Here is a 19,840-nt window from a genome sequence, read left to right on the forward strand (position 1 = left end):
AATTTAGATTAACTGTAAATTGTGTTATTTTGTTTAGCCAGTGAGTGGATTTGTAGTCCTTGTTGCTGTAGCTGTTCGTAATGCTCGTTTGAGCTGGTAATTTGGGACTGCCCCGAAAAGTAGGCAACACTTTTGAAAGCCCTGCCAAAAAGGAAGTCCATTCACAAAACTCCATGCTGTAAACGCTAAAAATCAACTGGCAAAAGGGGCGTGGTGGCTACCAGCAGCTGCCATTGGGATAAATTATGCTTGAATAATTACAAGAAACATGAACAAGCTAATTTTGAATGGGTCGAATAATATGATTCGAGCGAAATGCACAGAGGCTCGCTACAAAAATGAGTAACAGATAAACGCAATCAACAAGCGTTATGTTTATGTTTAATATTCCGATATATACTTAAATTCATGTATGCTCGACGAAATATACTTTTAAAAAGAACTGAGTGTAACAATTATAGTTAACATAGCTTTCATTACCAAACTCTTTAGGCGACCCTTGCTAGTGTTGCATTGGAAAACAGAGGACTTGACTTCCGCAAATTTCTTGGGCTTCCTCCTCCGAGTCACCGAATCGCTCGTCCTGTGACATTTGACTTGCTTTCGGTGCTGCGTCTTTGTCTACGAAATCGGTTGAAATGGCCACTCAATGCGCTCTGTTAATTTTGCTCCACAAATGAAACTGGGACTCTGGGCAAGGGCTTAGGCCGAGCTATCACTAAATGCGCTTGAATTATTTATAAAAGGCATATTCATGAGCACTGGCGCACTACCAGCAAGGTAAGTGGGTGACTGTGAATCCATGGGATTGGGAATGGGCATGGAACCTGGGGAAACGGAAATGTTAACTAGTTTGAGCAGAAGCGAAGCTGCTTGACAATGGCATTAGAATGTCGAAAAGTTTTAGCCCGGCAACCGCTTACTCACTCAATTAGCACGGTCAGCTCTCCAGCTTTTTATGCAAATCTCTGTGGGCGGCAAAATTCGTAATGGGGGCGCGGCCATGAGAGCCATTAGATGGTACATCAACTGTACATTAACTTGTCTGTTTTTGTTTCATTAGCAAGGACAGCAAAAGGGGAACACTTGGAAAAAATAGGCCGCATTAATCAAAATTTATTCCATTTATTATATTTAATTATTAATTGCGTGGATTTTATTGAAACTAAATCGTAACTAAGCTAGGTAAATGCTTACCGAAAAATAATTAAAGTGTAGATACACTTACTATTTCTCTTAAACTTTATATATAAAAAGATAAAACCGATTTTCAGTAAAAAGTTTACACTATTTACACTTTAATTATGCACTTTTTCAAATTTAATTATAAAATTGTATAAATTTTGAAAGCTATCTCGTTCCTAGTGTAGGTGACTTTGGAGGACTGGTCCATATCCTGCGGCTTCTTAAGTCCCACGTCCTGGCAGCTTGACAGCGGCAGCATCAACTGAAGTTGCAACAGCAGGAGGCGACCACAAGCCTTTAACAATGGCCAGCAAGGACCAAAAGCGAAACCGAGGCAGAAATAATAGGGGACAAGGCGGAATTGCGAGAATGTTATTTGGCTTTTGCATATGGAACGAATGATGATGGCACTTTCAGTGGATTGCCTGAATATCGAGTGCGTATGAAAGATGAAACGCACGAGGCAAAAAGGAGCAATAAAATAACAAGAAATATGGCCAATCGATGAATGGTGGTAGGTGCACTAAAAGTGCAAGGTAAATAACCAAAGAAAAGGATACACGAACTAAGAGAATGGAAAGGTGGATCAACTTGCAATATAACTTGCAATATACACAGGAAAAATTTAATTCTTTAACAGAGTTTATTGAAACATTTTCATTACTGTTTCATATCGATTAACAATTGATATGTATCTAAATGCAATTTGTTGATCACTTAACAAACGAGTGGCATTTTAACTCAAACGCTTCGGTGCAATATGTCATTTCTGGCGGGCATCACTCAATATGCCCTGAACATCCCCTGAATTTCCACCCACCACCACCCACTCTTTGGCTTTGTGCGTGTGACATATGCAAATATTTGTTTATGCATCGCTACCTTGACTTCGCTTTTCCCACTCCGCAGCATACGCATTAACCTCCGTACAGTTGTGCATGAAATGTGTAAATACGTTGAGTTAGCAAATCAGGTCACAAAAATAAAACATTAGATTACTAATGGGATTTTAAAACTGTAATTAAGTGGAGTCACTAAAATAATTACAATTTATAAATAAATTGATGGTCAAAGCGCATCTTCTAATTCTAATTCTAATTAAATTATAATTATACAATAATATTATAATTTAATTGTTATAATTTTATAACAACTACTTTAATTTTGGTCCGTGCTGTATTTGTTTGCCATAATCAAATACACTTGCACGTTGACAAAGGGAGGTAAATATATAAACACGATTCGGCTTACGCTTGCCTTCCCGTCAGCCTCTTTATTATTGTTGGTTGTTGAATGTTGTTGCTGGTGATGTTATTGATATACGTGAATATATATATATATATATATATATATATGTATATATGTACTATATCAATACATATCTGTGCCGCACTCACGTAAATCAAAATGTTTGTAAGTTGAGTAAACAACATTGGAAATCAGTTATGTTTTACTGCATTATAAACTACCCAATAAATGACCCCGGTGACTTTCAACGCCAGTGCACTTTGTCCGTAGATTCGAAAAACGTGAATTTCCATCTTTTTGCGCTGACCTTTTTCGTAATTTTTACGATAAATTGCGCGTGAATGATGCATAAATCAAACGAAGTTGAGGCATTTTATATACGAGCCTGTATATGAGCTCTGTCAAATGTATCGACCGAGTGAAAATTTACATAGCATCCGTTTTGGGTCCATCAAGCGGTGATAAATATGTAGGTGCATGGTAATAAGAGGCGACAGAAAAATATGCACATGCATTTTTAACAACGATTTAAGGATGAATTTCATGAAAATCGAGCTTGATGAATAAAAATATCAATTTGGATTGACGGAATTAAGGGATTTCATTTGAGAGACAACTCAAAGAGCTTTGTATTTGAAGGACAGCTCATAAAGAATATATAGCACGCTCATCAATGCATTACACGACTTTTTTTAGGTCCAACTTTAATCTTTAATGTATTAAAAGGGGTTTTTTAACAAAATCAAAAGATTTATATATTTTATTAAAATTACTGTTTATTTATGACACATTTATGTAGAGCTGTCCACATTTAGGGGGATTATGGCGTCGGATCTATTCGCTCCCGATTTATATGAAAGTAGGCGAGAAAAATTAGGAAAACGGCCAATCCGACGAGTCCGCACCAGAAGCCAAAGGATCCGCAATTGAAGCCATCCCGGTATACCTCGCAAATGTCCCCGCCAACAATCAGATTCAGTTTATCCTTGACGCCAGGTGATCCAGCCATGGAATATTTTTCCGGCACCCCAAATTGGAGCCACAAATTTTGAAGTGTTTCCAAAAGGCCGAGAGTAATGTGTGGGCCACAGGCTCCTGGGATTAGGATTCGAGTACGCCGTGCCTCATCGAAAAAGTACGCTAACAATGATGAATCATCATGGAGGGCAACAGGATATGCCTGCAACGTAATTGAATTTAGTGCTAATGATGGCATTGACGATAGCACAAAATATTCGACATTAATTCAAGCAGACATTAATTGATTGATTATTTGATTGCATTATTGTCAATATCACAATTGCAATTTGGTCGCTACGCTTCAACGGGTCGTCCTGTGTATCTGTATCCTGGGTGTCCGTCGACATCGACACATTCGCGATATTGAATGTTTGTCGTCAGGCCAACAACATTGATAATAATAATTTAGCACAATTTACACGATGACAGCCATAATTAATCGATGCAATCGTGCCTCCAAATAGCAGTTGAAATGGGGTTTATTATGCGCACTGGAAATAAAAACGATCTGTTAAATATACTTAAATTGTTTTCATAAAAAACCACAAAAATCGAGCTAACATGATATTTTGGGAAATTATAAAAGAGCTTCCTAAAATAATTATTTTAGTTACCATTGTATTCGCAGGACACCGCAAATTCTTTGTAAAAAAGATTTCACCTGTAGTCCATTCTTTTCATTTTAATTCACCTGCCTTCCTGTAGCAGGTGAATATTTGACTTAAGAGCCGAATAAAACTTGCGTTTTGCTAAAGAAAAGACGAGGGAAATATTTAATTTACATTTAACTTTCTGCCGCCCATTTCCACTCAGCAATTATGTGGCCCGAGGAGATTCTAAGCGAAATTTTGTGCGCCCTGCAATTATACAAAAATTCTTCTCGGTCTCGTTTCTTTCTCGTATTGCATTATTCATGGGCAGGGGCTAAGCAAATTAAAAGCCAGCTTCCCAGCCCAGCTGGCCAAATAATTGTTTGAAGTTCGCTCTTGGCCTGGCCTGTAATCTGCCGCAGTTTTGGCCACTAATTTCGCCCTGAGACAAAACCGCCTACCGAAAAGAGTACTCCGAGTAAGCACTAAGCTCAATTGAAATTGCTTCTGGGATGGGGAGGCAAGAAGGAAGACTGCTCGAAATGCCGTAGAGTAATTGAAATATTGGCAGCGAGCTCAACTCGTAAATTATGCACTCGAATCCAAGCATAAAAAAAACGAGGGAATACTTACAACAGTTCGCTGTGTAAACTAAAGATAGGGAAAGAGCCAACTTTCCTGAGATTCCCTTTAATTTATAATTTATCAGTTTTGTGCTTTTGAAGCTGTTTTGGCTGCCCAACAAGAAAACTTTGATTGCGGTAATTAGCAAATTGTGCAACTCTCTCAAGGTCCACGCCCCCTTTTTCCTCTTTTACCTGGAAGGCAACAAAATTGAAGTACAAAGTTTGAGTGAAAGTGTATATGTTAAACTGCATTGCAACATTTAATTAGAAATTTAACTAAAAGGGGCAAGGTCTTGGAAGTTTTTATGTTTAAAAGTAAGCTACCAAATTTAAGTACAAAGTTTGAGTGAAAGTGTATATGTTAAGCTGCATTGCAACATTTAATTAGAAATTTAACTAAAAGGGGCAAGGTCTTGGAAGTTTTTATGTTTAAAAGTAAGCTACGAATTACGAAAATTACATTCAAAAAACCTTTGTAATTGACTTATTATTATTTCTTCACATATTCCATATATTATAAGTAAACTAGCTTCTTAAACTACATTTTATTTTCAAATGTGTAGTGGGGGAGTTCAACTAAAGTTGTGTGAAAAGGGTAAGCCGGGTAAACCAATTTGCTCAGGGTCCCTAACATATCTGCCAGAATATATGTATATCGCACAATGAAATTGCCTATGTGGCAATATAGTTTCCTGCCATATATGTGTGTACATACTGTAGCAGGGAGCATCAATTTTGTTTCCCTCCGCCCGGCTTTTATTATTGTTACTTCGAGGCTGCCACAATCCGATGCCCAACCCCTGCTGCTTTTTTGCCAGGTAAAAACCTAAGCTAAGCAAACATACAAAAAAGTGTTAGTATGCTCAACGCGACTTTCGCCACCACATAACCACATCCCCCATCCCAGTCCCATCGTTCTGGCCATCACAAAATGTCCTTTTAGCACAGGACATATACACACATGCGTATGTAAAAATTTTCGACGTGATGTAAATTTCTATTGAATGCTGAATGGGCAGAAAAAATAGCTTTAATGGTCTTTCGGCCAGCCAAAGCGAATAGGAGATCCGGCATATAGGATCCCGGACAAAAGCCCAGGAACCGAAGGCCCATCAGAATGGTCGACATTTGAATGAATTGTCGTTGAAATCGGTTGACCAGGTGATACCGTGCGGTTGGGCACCCAAAACTGTTCTACATATGCCAACTGTTTGACTGTCTGATTATTTGCTGAATAATAACCAGGAATCAAACTGAAAGCTTGCAGTTTGAGATGAGGTCAGAAATACAAGGATGCGATTTGGCAAGCCCATAAAGATACGTTTTCTGATTGCCTAGTATAATTTCAAAGTCTAACTCGCTTTTGTTGGGAGAACCAATTTATAAGTAGATACCCTTGAAAGCAAATACAAATTTATTTAAGTATAAACGTTGTTCCATCGATTTAAATTTTACATTTGAGATACAACAATCCCATTAATTAATTTATTGATAATTAATTGATACTATACACATAACAAACACTTCAAAAATGGTATTCGTTTCTGAAACACTGCCATAATACCATTCAAAATAAGTGCATTAGGCATTCAACCAAGTTAAATGGTGAACAAAAACACATGTCGGCAAATCTATCAATGCCAAAACAGACCAATCAATTTATCCGATTTTCCCGCCGACACTTTCCCCATTTCCATCACTCAAAAAGCACTTTAAACCATTTACGTTTTGTCATAATTGCAAATTCCGTTATCAGATCATCACGAATAAACACAGACGCTGGCACACAGGAAACATGACCTTTATCAAATCAAACTTAATTCCCATGAAATACGCATCAGCTGCGTGCAACATCGTTGACCTTGCGCCCCATGCAAATCAGCATAAAACTGAAAACCAGTGAAAATTCCACACAATAACAGCACAAATAAATCGAGAGATAGGGCAAAAAATAAAACACAGCGTGACATGTCATTATTGGGACTTTGACAGGCAAATTCCAAAATTCAAATATTCCAAATCGATGCGATTGGGAGGGCGAACACTGTAGGATCAGTGTCCGTGTGTATTTTGTGGAACTCGGCGAAAATATTTGAATATGTATGGTGAATTGTACTTTTGCATAATTTGGCATGTAAAACATCTACAACAACAATGCGAAGCGAGATGAAAAACGTGCTGTTGGGTCAGAGGGACAATTATGGAAATGTTGCATCATGTGCCGCATGCCTGGAAAATTGTGCGGCTTTTCTATTTTGATTGCAGTTGATTGTTGTTTCGAACATAATACCCTGGTGATTGCGCCTCCCATCGAGCACCGAATGTTTGCATTCTTTTTCTGCAAAATACAATTTTGAACTGCATGTAGAGCTAATAAGTTAGCGGAAGTCAGGCTCTCTAAATATCATTTAAATTATTCAAACATATATTATTCAATTTTAGGTATCAAACGTTTTTAACAATTCCTTTTAAGCAATGGCCCTGGAATATCGGAATTTGTGCGGGTTTTGCACGTACTTAGACATCTTGTATTGCGGCTGCATTATAATTATGTACACATGCATGTAAAATAAGAAGTAATACCAAATATGGATTGCACTCATGCAGCAGTGGTTCGGTTTTTTACCTGCCCCACGGCGAGCTCGTTGTTTATGCTTTGGTGTCAGGGAGCAAAGTGCAGTTGCTTCTGTATGCAAATATGCCAAGTTTAGAATGCGATTTCGAGTGTTTTGCCTTCTTTGCTTGGATAAAATGTAGCCCATAGCCATAAATGCATGTAATGGTCACTTAAAAATGATCAAATATTTATCTAACTAACGTGCAGTGCTTCCAAGAAATGTAACTATAATAATACAATTTACGTAAATTGTATTGCTATTGTTTAGCTTCTTTAGCCCTACGCATATGAAACGCACCTTCCATGCCTTTTTACCTTAGCTTGTTGTCAGCTTGCTTACACATTTATCTTGTGCAAACATTTTGTTGTCATATTTATTTATCAACAAGCACCTGAATGCGGCAAACTTCTTTGGCGACGTCTCAAGACAGCGTAACAAAATATAATTCCATTCTCCCCAAAATTTATGTCAGCTTAGATACATACATATGTACTGCGCATATATGAAAATGTGGAAAATCGGCATGTAATCTCCAGAAAAGTATGTTCGCTTCTGCTCAAAATTTAAGGTGAACATACTGGCTTTAAGTTGTCTTCAGGCTTTTGTTTATTTCAATAAAAAAGCAATTTATAAAACCAGGTTCGCCTGATCTGCGACTAAAATTCCCGTTTCCCGCCAATCGCCCACCTGAGTTATGCAAATATCTATGGCGCAACCGAAAAGTGCGTCTGTCATATGGGTCATAAAAGACACTTTTTATTGCTCATTCGACAATATGGCTGCACCCAGGGCTCGCCTTTTTTGATGCCAAATCTAAATAATTTGGCAATTTCGTGCTGATTTTATTACAAGCCACAAAAGGGCAGACATTAAAAGGTACCTAAAAAAATAATAGCCAGCCAAGAGCGCAAGTTCCAACGAAGCCGTGTCACGTCGATAAGGTTTGATTAAAAATGTCCCACGTCATACATGGCGTATGAGCAATCTTTATCAAGTGCAGGGCAAACATTCGTTTAACTAAGTTATCTGTCCAACCTATAATACATATTTAGAATAAAAATTTTACCCGATATCTCAAAAATGATTTAAAATGTTTCTTATGTAGAAAATAAAAAATGTAAGACAAAGCTACAAGAAATTTAAGGGTTACGCTAAGTGAAATCCCAATTATTTCGTACAAGCTAGATATTATAGGCACTTTCTTCGCTCTTCATTAAAATCAAGCCTAGGTTCAGCATTTTGAAAAGGCTTTTTAACGAACAAATCTTAATAACATTTTCATTTTTGTGCAGATAAAAATAAATGCTTGAACGTGTTCACAAATTAATTTTATCTTATAATTATTTAATCTTAATCTTAATCTTTTTAATCTTTATCTTAATTATTTATTTAATCTTTTATCTTAATTATTTTATCTTATTTTATAATTTTATCAGGAAGACCTTTCAAGTGACTTTTCATCCTGCACTTCTTTTATTTTGTATCCAAAACTTTTCCCCATCCGTCTGATTAAACTTTGCTACTTCACTTCACTGAAGTGCAAGACAAGATGGAAGAAAAACTGCATGCGGTTGACTTAATTGCAGACATAAATTTATGCCGGTGGGCAACACGAATACCTGGGGCAAAAGACTATAACTTTTTCGGAAAAAAGGAAAATTAAATTGTATTTTTAGCAAGTGCAACTTTGTAGTGGAAAATTGTTTAATTTGTATGCCATTTAAATAGCAAGGTTCAAACAAATTGAATGCACAAAAGAACATTTTTCAATGATATTTTTTTTTAATTATAAAATAACTTTTAGACATGTTTTTTTGTTTGGGCCAACAGGCTGGACAGGAATAACAAGTGGCATTGTTACTGCACTCTGTATCTCTGTATCTGGTCGCAATTGATGGCCATGCCGTGTAATTAGCCACAAATTGTTTAGGCCCAGTTGAACAGGACACATTTACTGGACGGAGAAGGGATACATACATGGAGTCGGTGATAAAAGGGCGGAGGGAGGCGGGAAATGACACGAATGGAGCGGAAACCGAAATTTGTGTGCGCAAAACCAAAAGATGACACAATTTTGGGTTCCACTAAAGTGCTTTGGCTTGGGCATGTATTTTTCGTATCAGAGATGAGCATGTGGCATTAACTATTGTACAAAAAATCCAAGAGTAATTGAAAAAGCATTCATGTTTATTTACTTTATAAAACTGAAAATATTGGAAACATTAATCACAATCACGAGTATTATTTTATGTCGGGAGTCTTCGCTCACGTGGTCAACTCTAGAGTGCATGTTAATCCTCTTCCCCTTCTCACTTTGTCCCTCCCCTCGTTTCAGCCACCTATCTACCGCCGCAATGAAGTAGGCTGCCCATGTCCTGGCAAATTAAAATAAAATTTCTGTCCCATTTTTATTTGGTCGGTTCTTTCGGGCTTAGTCTGACCAACAAAATAATTTTTGCGTGTGTGTTTGGGACTTGCAACTTGTCGCCGCAAAATGAATTGAACTTTTATGGCTAATGACGTTGCACGTTGCAAGCGGCATGCTGCATGGCACACGTGTCGTATAGGCAATTACATAACATTTTCCGGGGACTTGTCCAACTTGTAATGCAGAGCGCTACATCGTTGGGAAAAGTGGAGAAAAATAACTGAAAGTGCCAACACATTTTGAGTTCCCAAATTTTCGAAAAATGTAGATATAAAGGCAAAAATAGAAAACATTTTTCTACGAAATGTTTTGTAATATTTAATTTTATAAATTACACAATTTATTTAAATATATTCTCTAATTAAAATAACAGTTCGGATTAACAATGAAAATAGTTGTGATAAAAATGAAAATAGCGCAACCTTTTCGAGCATAAAACTTGTACTCTTTTATTTGCTTTTCGGTTTACAAAACTGTTACGAAATTAAAATTTTGCACATGACTCTGATATTGTATTAAATATAAAACAATGTTTGGTATCCAATGAAAATATTTTTGGTCTTCTGCCCTGGCTGGGAAGTGGAGGAAAAATTGCTAATAAATTGCATTGAAATGTTGCGCATACGCAACGTGCCACAAGCGAAAGACAAACAAGTTTGCTCTTCGGCCACATCCTTGCATCCTTCGTCCTGTCTGTCTCTCTGTGTGCGTAACAGGTGCAGTGTGAACAGCAGAAGATGGAGAGGAGATAGAAACTGAGTTTTGTTGCCGTCTCGACTGCTGCTGCTTTTGCTGTTGATGCTGCCACAACTCAATTTATTTCAACATGTACTTTTGCAACAATGAATTTCACTTTAGTTGCTAATGGATTTCGCATAGAAGGCAGTCGGGCTGCAGTAGTAGTAGCTGCATACTGAAAGAAAAAACTGTATTTGTGAAGAGCATTGTTAAGTTAAATAAGGAAAGAATTATTTTTAAAATTAGATTATAAGTTGAATTCTTTTGTTCTTCTCTTTTAAAATATAACGCAATTACACGAATACAAAAATATCAATTAATTTTTTTTATTTCAACTTGAAGATATTTAACTAACTGTACAACCAACTAAAACTAATTATTAAATAGATTAACATAAAATCCTTTTTCAAATAAGTATCATTCTTGTATTTACAAATGTAATATGGAAAACAAGTTGAAAATCATGATGTTAATAAATATGATATTCTTTTTAACGGTGGCTATTTTCCTCGGTGTGTTGCGTGGGTGTGTTGGCATCAGTAGTAGTGCCCCTTTGCCACCCCGTAAGGGTTGATTTTTTTCGGGTCAGCTACTAAGGAACTGTGTCGAGTCCTTGTCCTTTCGCTCCTGTCTTCGGTGTCCTCGTGTCTGCGGTAATGCATTTTGTTTGCTCGGCTGCAGCAACGCACCCACAATGACAAATGAAAGTTGACGCACTGCCTTATTGAGACAAACGAGGAGGGACTATAGAATAGACGACGGGTATACATAAGTGCTGCCTTTTCTGCTCCGGCTATAATCATGCAAATTACCGAAAGGTTGCCACAAAATGAGCACTTTCTCAATCCTGCAGCAGAGTAATTAGAAATGCACCGACGGAATAAGAATGGACCCAGAGGCAAGCCTGCTTTCACCAATTTCTCGTCTATTTTTTACTTTTGCCTGCAGGAGAACACTTAATTAATTTTCTTTTAAATTACATTTGCCTGGACACTTGTATCAACAGTGTCCTGCCATTGTCCTGCCCACGACTGATGCTCATTTCGAAGCCGCCAGACCGGCATTCAATTCATTGTTGACTCGATAGAGTAAACTCAGCTCTTGTTTCTGGTCTTATTTCGTTGCTGAAACAGCAACCATTGCATTTGCATAGACTGGCAGGACATTGTTCTTGCAGCTAAGGACACTTGAAGTTGTCTTAGTTTCTGTTTCGGGCTCTATGCCATTTTGCCATTTGCCCCAAAATTCAGTTAACAATTGCGTATTACATGGCTGGCAATTTCGATTGCCTCGGTGTGGGTTAAGCTAAGAAAGGATTGTAAATTCAGCTGGAAAAATAAATGTTTTCAATAGGCTTTGGGGGACTTTAAATACAAAACGGTTGAATTTTAGTTCAATTGATTGCATTAAGAAGAAAGAACTTCTAAATTCAACGATATATATTGATTTTTGTTATGCTAAATAAAAATTTATCAATGGCTTTATTTGACTTTACTAACCTACTATTTTGTATTGACTGATCTTCCTCGTTAGCATCAAGTGTGTCGTAGTAGCTTATAATTTCTAATCTTATTCCTGTAATTTGTGCAATCATTAAACGCTTATAGTCCGCAATTAATTGAATTAATAGCGCACTCACTGCAAAACTCTCTCACCCTCAGATGCATTTAATTTTCACCCATTTTGGGAGACAATTTCAGTGCATTTCACTGCGGGATATTCATCAGACCGCAGTTTCCGCTTGTTGCTCTCCAGGTGATTTCCCCTCCATTCCGGTCTCTTACCGTTGTTGTTGTTTTTGTTGCTTGTGTGTGGCAGGAACCACTTTTGCTGTTGCTGTTATTGTTGTAGCTGCTATTGCTATTGCTATTGCTTTTGCCATTGCTATTGCTGGTTGGTGGCGACTCCTTAGTTACACATGACATGTGTCAGGTGCAATCAAATACGGTTTCAAAGCTTAAACGCTTTTGGCGCAATGCGTGAGAATTTCAAACGGTTTTCGGTTGCCACAGGAGCAGCCATTGCCTCACGTGTCCCGAATTGTAGGCTCGCAGGACCATCTCCTTGTATCCCCCGTATTTGAGTCCAATATTTACTTTTGTGGCATTGCTTACTAATTGAATTTATGTACAAAATTTTGAAACAAAAGTTTGTTTTCCTCGAAGGAGGCAAAATGTGGCGAAAGGAGGTTGCTGTAAGGTGGGATTTCGAAGAAAAGGCAACACATGTGTGCGATTGAAATCAGTTTTGGCAGTCGCTGCCTTACCATCCCTCCCATTTCCTTGCCACATTTTCACAGCTTCTCTTTGGGGTTTCCCCATTCTACCAAGGACATTTTAAAACAATTTGTTCGCTTAATTTCGAGACACGTAAAGTTTTTTAATTGTGTACAAATTGGCAACAATTTCAAAGGGAGCAAAAAGAGAAAATTGGCAAACTTAGCTCGACCCTTAATTACTCAGTAATATCTAACATATTTAAATATTAACATTAATTAAATATAAAGTGAAAATTAAATATATTTATATATGCGGCAAAGAAAAATTGCAAAGCACATCGAAAAAAAGATAACCATATATTTTAACTTATGTCATCCTTTTACATTTATTTTCAAACGTGCGTAAAAATCATATACCCCACAGATTTTACACAGAAAGACGACATTGGAAAGTCGTTGCCAAATTCGGCGTCACATGTTGCACTTCTCAGCCTGCCATAATTGCTCCTAATTGAAATGCGAAACCCGCCACGAAACTGAGGAGAAATGCCAGGCATTCAATTCGAGGCAAAGTTCCGCAATTTGGTTGCAATTATTCAAAGGACTCATGTGTCTTAATATAAATTTATGTTCAAGCGTTGCAACCGAGAAAAATACTAATTTGCACTTGGGAAATGTGAGCAATGTGTGGGTGAGGAAAACCGCAATGGGGTGGTATGTCCTTGTGTTAAATGGGATTTTTATGCAACACCAAGCTGACCACAAGATGCTGCTCACACACACACACACTCCCTCACACAGAATGTGGCTACAACACACGACTCCTGGAGGATTCTGTTGCCGTAAAGCTCATTATGGACTTGAGGAAATTGCATCTAACGCTTAATTAATGCTCGGCTTACAACATGCGTCAACAGACATCAAAAGCATTATTTTCCGGCTGACATTGTTATGGTTCTAAGTTTCCACTGCACTCCACCCCGCCGAACCCCTACACTTTCCATGTTTACCCCACTTGCCAATTGTAAACACAGTCTAGAGTCAACTTTTGTGGCTTGACGTGTTTGCGAGTGCGTTAGATTAAGCTCGACTGAAGCTGGTAAAAGAGCAAAACAAATATGAACAGGGAGTTGGGTAACTGCAAAATAAATTGCAGTTTTGAAAGTGGAATAGTTCCCAAGCTGGAAATAAATTAGCATTACCAAGACCAATTCAATAAGGGAATCCGTAAAACTGAATAGCAGAAGACCGCCAAGGAAAGTAAATAAGAATGCTTTCAAGCTAATGGTTAATTTTCACTTCGGAATATCATTATCATAATCATTATATAGAAATATCTTTTCGACAAGGCACGATACAAATAGTTACAAAAATAATTCGAACTTGTGAACTAGGTGCCAATCCACAATTTCAGTTTTAAGACATGAAGTCATATATTAAGCATATTGCTAGATCCTACATTACTGTGTGGACTTAAGATTTATCCGAGTTGAAATGTCCTTGCAGTGTCCTCATGCTGATGCTGATGATGATGACGATGACTTGGACTTGACTGCAGTGACTTGGCGATGGCTTCTGGGCCTCACTTCCACTTAAACTTAGCGGTGAAGTCGGCCTCGCAAGTGAAAACCCTATGGGAAGGGTGTTTTGGGTGCTTTGCGGTGCGGTAAGGAGCTCGGGGGATCCATGTTAAGTGTGTCATTGAGGCAAGGGATTGGTCTGAAATGAGAGGACGAGTTGAACAGAGCATGTCCTTGCCGTCGCATGAACTTTTAATTTACAGCTGCGCCTCTTTCTTTTTCCCTCCTTTTTTCTCCGTTGATTTAATTTATTATGCAAATGTTTGCGCAGGCAAGACATCGAGTTGCTCTCGCTTGCCTTTTTTTCATATCATCATAATTTAAGGAGAGAGCTACCGAAAAAATGTAGACGAACGACTTATTGGTAATAGTCGACTTGAAGGTATACTCTAAAATTTGAAAGCATGATTTTGTATTATTAAAACTAGCGTTTAAGTTATCATGACAGACTCTAACTTAAAAATCCTAAAGCTATGTATATAAATCTAGCTATATTTAAAAAAGTAAAATTCTATTTCAATTGCATTTATAAACATTTTATTAAAAAAAATTTTCTAGCTATTATACCTCTTAGAAGGGTAACCAAAGCTGGCGCCTAAGTGAGCGCCACAACAAATGACGGCAATGTCAAAATTTTCTCACCTCGATTTTTCATCTCATTTAGAGCAGCCGTAAGACGAAGACATGTGTGTGTGTGTGCTCACTTGTGTTTGTGTTCGGGTTTATCAGTCACATAATGCCAGCATGCTGACATCATAACTTATAACTTGATAAATAACTATATGTGTTATCCCTCTTATCCCTTTTTCGGGAGCTCCCTTTGCAGACAAATGACTTGACTGAGAGCAAGACCCTGAAAAAGAAGGGGGTGGAAATGGTGGGGGGGTTGAAAAATATTTATCCCTCTGTCAGAGTGTGTGTGTTAAGTTTATCCCCATCTTTCTTTGTCTGCAGCGTTTTTCAGCTTCTTTTGCTGTTTGATATTCAGTCACGAGGCTCCATCATTTTTTATGCCCATTTGTTGATTCTTCGTTTTTATCTTTAGTTTCGTAATTACTGGGATAATATTTTAATGCATACTGAAATATTTAAAAACGGCTTAAGTAATTGAAAGCGTCAGTTATACTGAGGCAGTATTTCAGTTAAAGATAAATATTTCCTTACATTATTTAAACTGCTCAGTTAAATTTTCCTGCGCTCGTTGATGCGTGGTGGAAAAGTTCAGAGCCAGACAACGTGACGTATGATCGTTGGCATGATATGTGGCCACAATGAACTCAACCTTGCCTTTTCAACGCCCACTCCCACCCCGTTCCACGGCCTTTTTGCTCGCTCACCACCCTTCAGCGGCACATGCCACGAATGTGAATAAAGTTTGAAAAATATTTTACACATCAGCTTTGGACATGGCCGAGCTAATGCAGTTAAGGTCCTCATGCATCCTTCAACACAAACAAACGGCCAACACGTACACATACTCCTGCTTCAACGTTTATGAGTGCTTGTGGAGGATTCTATGTAATTCAAACACAGTGCATTATATCAGTTTTATGTGAGAGAGTACCTTCAAATGGATACGATTAGCTCAACTGAAGCAGATATAATACATATGCACCCAAATATTGTTTAAACTATACCAGACTAGCCGAAAGCTGGCAAAGAAGTATGAACAATATTATTTTCGTAATGTGAAAATAGTCCATTTGAGACCGAGTGAAAGTCTTTTGGCTGAGGTCTGTTGGCCAAGTTTAAATGAGTCCTGGTCCGAGATTTGACCTGGCCAACTTTTAATCCGCCCGATATGAGGCACCCGGGCGGGAAACAATGCACTACGTAGTTATAAAATATGCAGAAACATTAAAATGTTTTTTCACTACTCTCCGAGGGTAGTGGGAACTAATGAAATGAGTTAGTTATGCTCGGGGATTGTGCATTTTCCGAGCATTTTTCATAATTGCCCGTTTCAAAGGCAAATGAAAATTGCCAAACAACAGGAAAGTTTTCCCTTAACCCCAATGGATATTGCGATACTTTCAATAGACGTAGTAAAAAGGGGGCGGCAGAATAAACAGTATTAAAAAGTTTCCATTCTAGTTCAGTCACTGGCTCGCTCTCTTTCTCTTAGTGGAATCCACTTAAATGTGTTTTCCAATTAAAAAACTTTTTTCCTACACTTGAAAATTTTCGAGCATGTGCGAAAATCTTTTATGCGAATTGCATTCGGCATAAGGCAACAGTCAGAGAAAGAGAGAAGGGGTGGGCAAAAACGAAAAGTCCGCCACAGAAACCTAATGAAAAGTGATTACAAACATGATAGATAAATGCTGACTTTGCCACAGCAGACCGAGACTACTCGGTGTTCGCCCCCATTCAACACTCCATTTCGCCGGGTCTTTTTCCTCTCCAGTTCAGTTTCTTGAGTAGAACATCTTTCGGCTTGGCATTTGCCACTAAATGGTCAAATAAACTTTTTGGCACTGCTATCGCTGTAATGAACTTCTTAAGAGCTTTTCCCTTCTACCTCTTTCTCTCACTCACTTACTCCGCCATTGTCCTTCGCCCCTATCTGGCTTTAAACTTAATGAAAATCCATTAAAAAGTCCCACATTGTTGTGGCATCGCCCGGAATTATCTTACTTTCGTGAGTCTGCCTCTCTATCGCTTCTCCGATTCTCCTAGCATTTCTCTTCTCGGTGTCGCGCACGTGCTCAACGTGACGTATGCGTAATGTGCTTCTGCATGACTTGAGTTGTGCGCTAGTGGTTTCTTTTACCTTGCAGCGGGCCATTTGCCAACCATCCACCGAAAATTGCAGCCAAATAAGCCAAATGGCTGAACAGGTTCAAGGCGAAAGCAGGTTAATCGTAAAAAATAGATCAAGAAAACAGGATGAGATTTACGAGTGGGTCCAAAATCATTTTAAGGCGTAAACGCTGAGAGTCAAAAGCAATATGAAAGAATCGAATATCAAAATCCACTTTCAATTGCTGTTAATAATATATGTTTTATCTTGTATTAATTTAAAAAAAATTATTGTAGGATTCTTCTTAGAGGCATTAAGCCAAAGTCTATTATAAAAAAATCTTTATATTAAGCAAGCACAACATTTTCTGCCTTTCAACAAATTGCCTTGTAAAAGAATCATAAAGGAAATGCTCCAAGTGAATATATGCCGAAGTGCTTGAAAGGCAATACCACCATTTTTTACGCACCATTTCAATATTTTCGAGCAGACTTTAGAGGCTTTCAGTTACACACTTCTCCACGCACACCCTTAAAAACCTTTTGCACAGATTCAAGGATCAAAAACAAAGGGCGAATCATTCACTTTGAAGCTGCTGTAAGCACCCTGAAGTGTCCTTTTCGTCGGCCATTTCACTGGAATCGTTTTCCCAAGGTATGAGATTTAAATCAATGAAACACACATAAAACCAATAAAAAACTTTAAAGACCTAAAAATGTCAAATGCATTTGGTATCTAACGTATGAAATATGAAATTGTTTTTCCCAGGACAAGAAGATTGGAAAAAGGCAAACAAGCAGTCGTAAGCTGCAATTCATTGAAAAAAAAGGACATAGAAAGTTGTATATCTTGCAGTGAATTTAGCTCATTTTTAACTTTTGGGTCAATACATTGATAAATATTTCGTATTTGTCGAGTAAATATTGGCCAGATTTCCGAACAAGGTAAAAGCTGATATCGCATAAATTTCGTAACTTTTGTTTAACTTTTGCAAGAGCCCTCTCAAGCTGCTCAAGGACTTTAAGAGAAGTACAAACTTCGAAATGGCAATCTCGTTTAGTTTGTATCTTCTGGCCCTCGTAACGATGGCAAACATGCCACCTTGCCATCACTCCCCTATACTCAATCTCATTTCGGCATAATCGAACCGCTTGCCATATATATCCCCTCCATCGCTCTGTCAATATTGATGCTGATGCATTGCCAAATACCGCTGAAGATGTCGCTAAACTGTTGCACTCAAGGTAATCGAGGCGAGGGGCTTGGAAAGTTGAGCGAGACAAGCGGAAATGACAAACAGTGCAGCGGACAAGGACACCAATGCAACTTGCATGCCAAAAGCATACCCAAACCAACCTGGCGTCAAAGGACACTGCCCAAAATGAACTGAGACGTAAAATTAGTGGGGATAGAAATATTCACCATGTTAAGAAGGAGAAGCTGACAGAATGTAATTCAAAACTGGTTTATATAAAGGTGATACTTATGATCAAACCTAAGTGCCCATACCTAACTATATGGTTACGCGACTTTACTGGTGTCGTCGTAGTAACAAAATACCCCAACATTTTTGTCAGTGCTCCCATTCACCTGACACTCGGATACTTTGCTGCACAGTGTAGTTTCGTTTGGCCTGCGCAATCTGACCCCAAAGACATTGCCAAAGGGTAGCTACGCCGCAGCCCCATGGCGCCAATGCTCCTCCCATTGCAAGGACACCCCGTCGCGGAACCGCAGAATCTGCTCTTCCTTGGCTAACCTGAGACAGGTACAACACTCACAGCTGCAAACACAAAACACCCACACTCAGGCACACAGGAGGCTCAAGAGTTTCAGGTAAATTTACTTTAATCACTGTTAAGTGCAAAGGGTGGGTGAGGGTAGGAGGGGGAAGGGGGGTTGAGGAGGCGTTGGCCGGAAGCGGGCAGCGAAGAGAGCAAAACACTTCAAAGAACGGACTGGCTTTTGTGTTATGGTAATTACTGGTGTCACAGCAACAACAACAACAACAGCAGCACAAGCGAAAGCGAAAAATGCACACAGAGAAAAAGTACCAACCTACTTAGTTTCTAATTAAGTTGAATATAATTTGTATGTCTCTAAAGCCAAAAGAGATATTTAGTGAATCATAACTTCGATACCAATCTTAGGGTTTGAACATGTTATGTTAACAAAAAATGAACGTAGTCAGTTGAAGCACACTTTCTTTAGTTTAGAAGCGAAAAGTCCAGGTTCAATTTCAAGTTAACTGAAATCAGTTGCGCAAAACGCTTTTCTGCAATAACAGCATTTGTCTTCGTATGAAGAAATTGGCAACCAATATGAGTGAGTTTTAGCTCTGTGTACAGCAGCAAGAGCTATGGAAAAAGTCGCAGCTTTGAGTGCACACTCGTATATCCTTTGAGCGGCTTCCTGCGTACCCATGCGACGCCCGCCGTCCCTATCCCGGCAGCCCCTAAGCCATCCATCCTCACCTTAGCTTGAAATTAAAAACCAACAGTGGCCAAGGCCCAGTGGAAAGTGGAAAGTCTCAGTGCCCGCTTAACCTTCAATAACAAGCAAAGTCTTGTTGACATTTTCCCCATAATTACCCGTGCGCAAAGTGAAGCCAAATTGTTGATTTTATTTTGCATTATGGGAGTCGTTTTTTTCCCATCGTCATCCGCATTTTAAATTATATGCCAGAGAGCTTACTGCAGTTCTTTGATAGCTAAAAGCTGCTGAAACTTCATTTATTCTGTTTGTCACCGAGGAATTTGACATTGGTTCGGGCCTCACAAGAGCTCCAGAATTTAACATAGATTGGGGTTTCACATGAGTGCTGGATTAACATTTCTGTTGCAGGT

At 38.4% G+C, this 19,840-nt stretch overlaps 2 protein-coding genes across 2 annotated transcripts; both read right to left on the reverse strand.

Moving 5' to 3' along the window:
* Window positions 1–3,197: 3,197 nt before the first annotated feature.
* LOC117150368 lies at window positions 3,198–3,512 on the reverse strand. The gene has a single exon (XM_033317230.1). The coding sequence runs from the start codon at window positions 3,440–3,442 to the stop codon at window positions 3,254–3,256; it is 189 nt and encodes a 62-aa protein (XP_033173121.1). The 5' UTR covers window positions 3,443–3,512; the 3' UTR covers window positions 3,198–3,253.
* Window positions 3,513–12,159: 8,647 nt separating this feature from the next.
* Window positions 12,160–12,378, reverse strand: LOC117135340 (probable serine/threonine-protein kinase cdc7). Its single transcript, XM_033295539.1, has one exon. It carries the CDS (start codon window positions 12,376–12,378, stop codon window positions 12,160–12,162), a length of 219 nt encoding a protein of 72 aa, XP_033151430.1.
* Between the last annotated feature and the right edge of the window lie 7,462 nt (window positions 12,379–19,840).

This window comes from Drosophila mauritiana, chromosome 2L (genome assembly GCF_004382145.1).
Source record: "Drosophila mauritiana strain mau12 chromosome 2L, ASM438214v1, whole genome shotgun sequence".
Taxonomy (NCBI): domain Eukaryota; kingdom Metazoa; phylum Arthropoda; class Insecta; order Diptera; family Drosophilidae; genus Drosophila; species Drosophila mauritiana.

Excerpts from the sequence above, each read along its gene's own strand:
- LOC117150368 (XM_033317230.1), bottom strand. The coding sequence starts at position 3,442 with ATGGCTGGATCACCTGGCGTCAAGGATAAACTGAATCTGATTGTTGGC.
- LOC117135340 (XM_033295539.1), bottom strand. The coding sequence starts at position 12,378 with ATGTCATGTGTAACTAAGGAGTCGCCACCAACCAGCAATAGCAATGGC.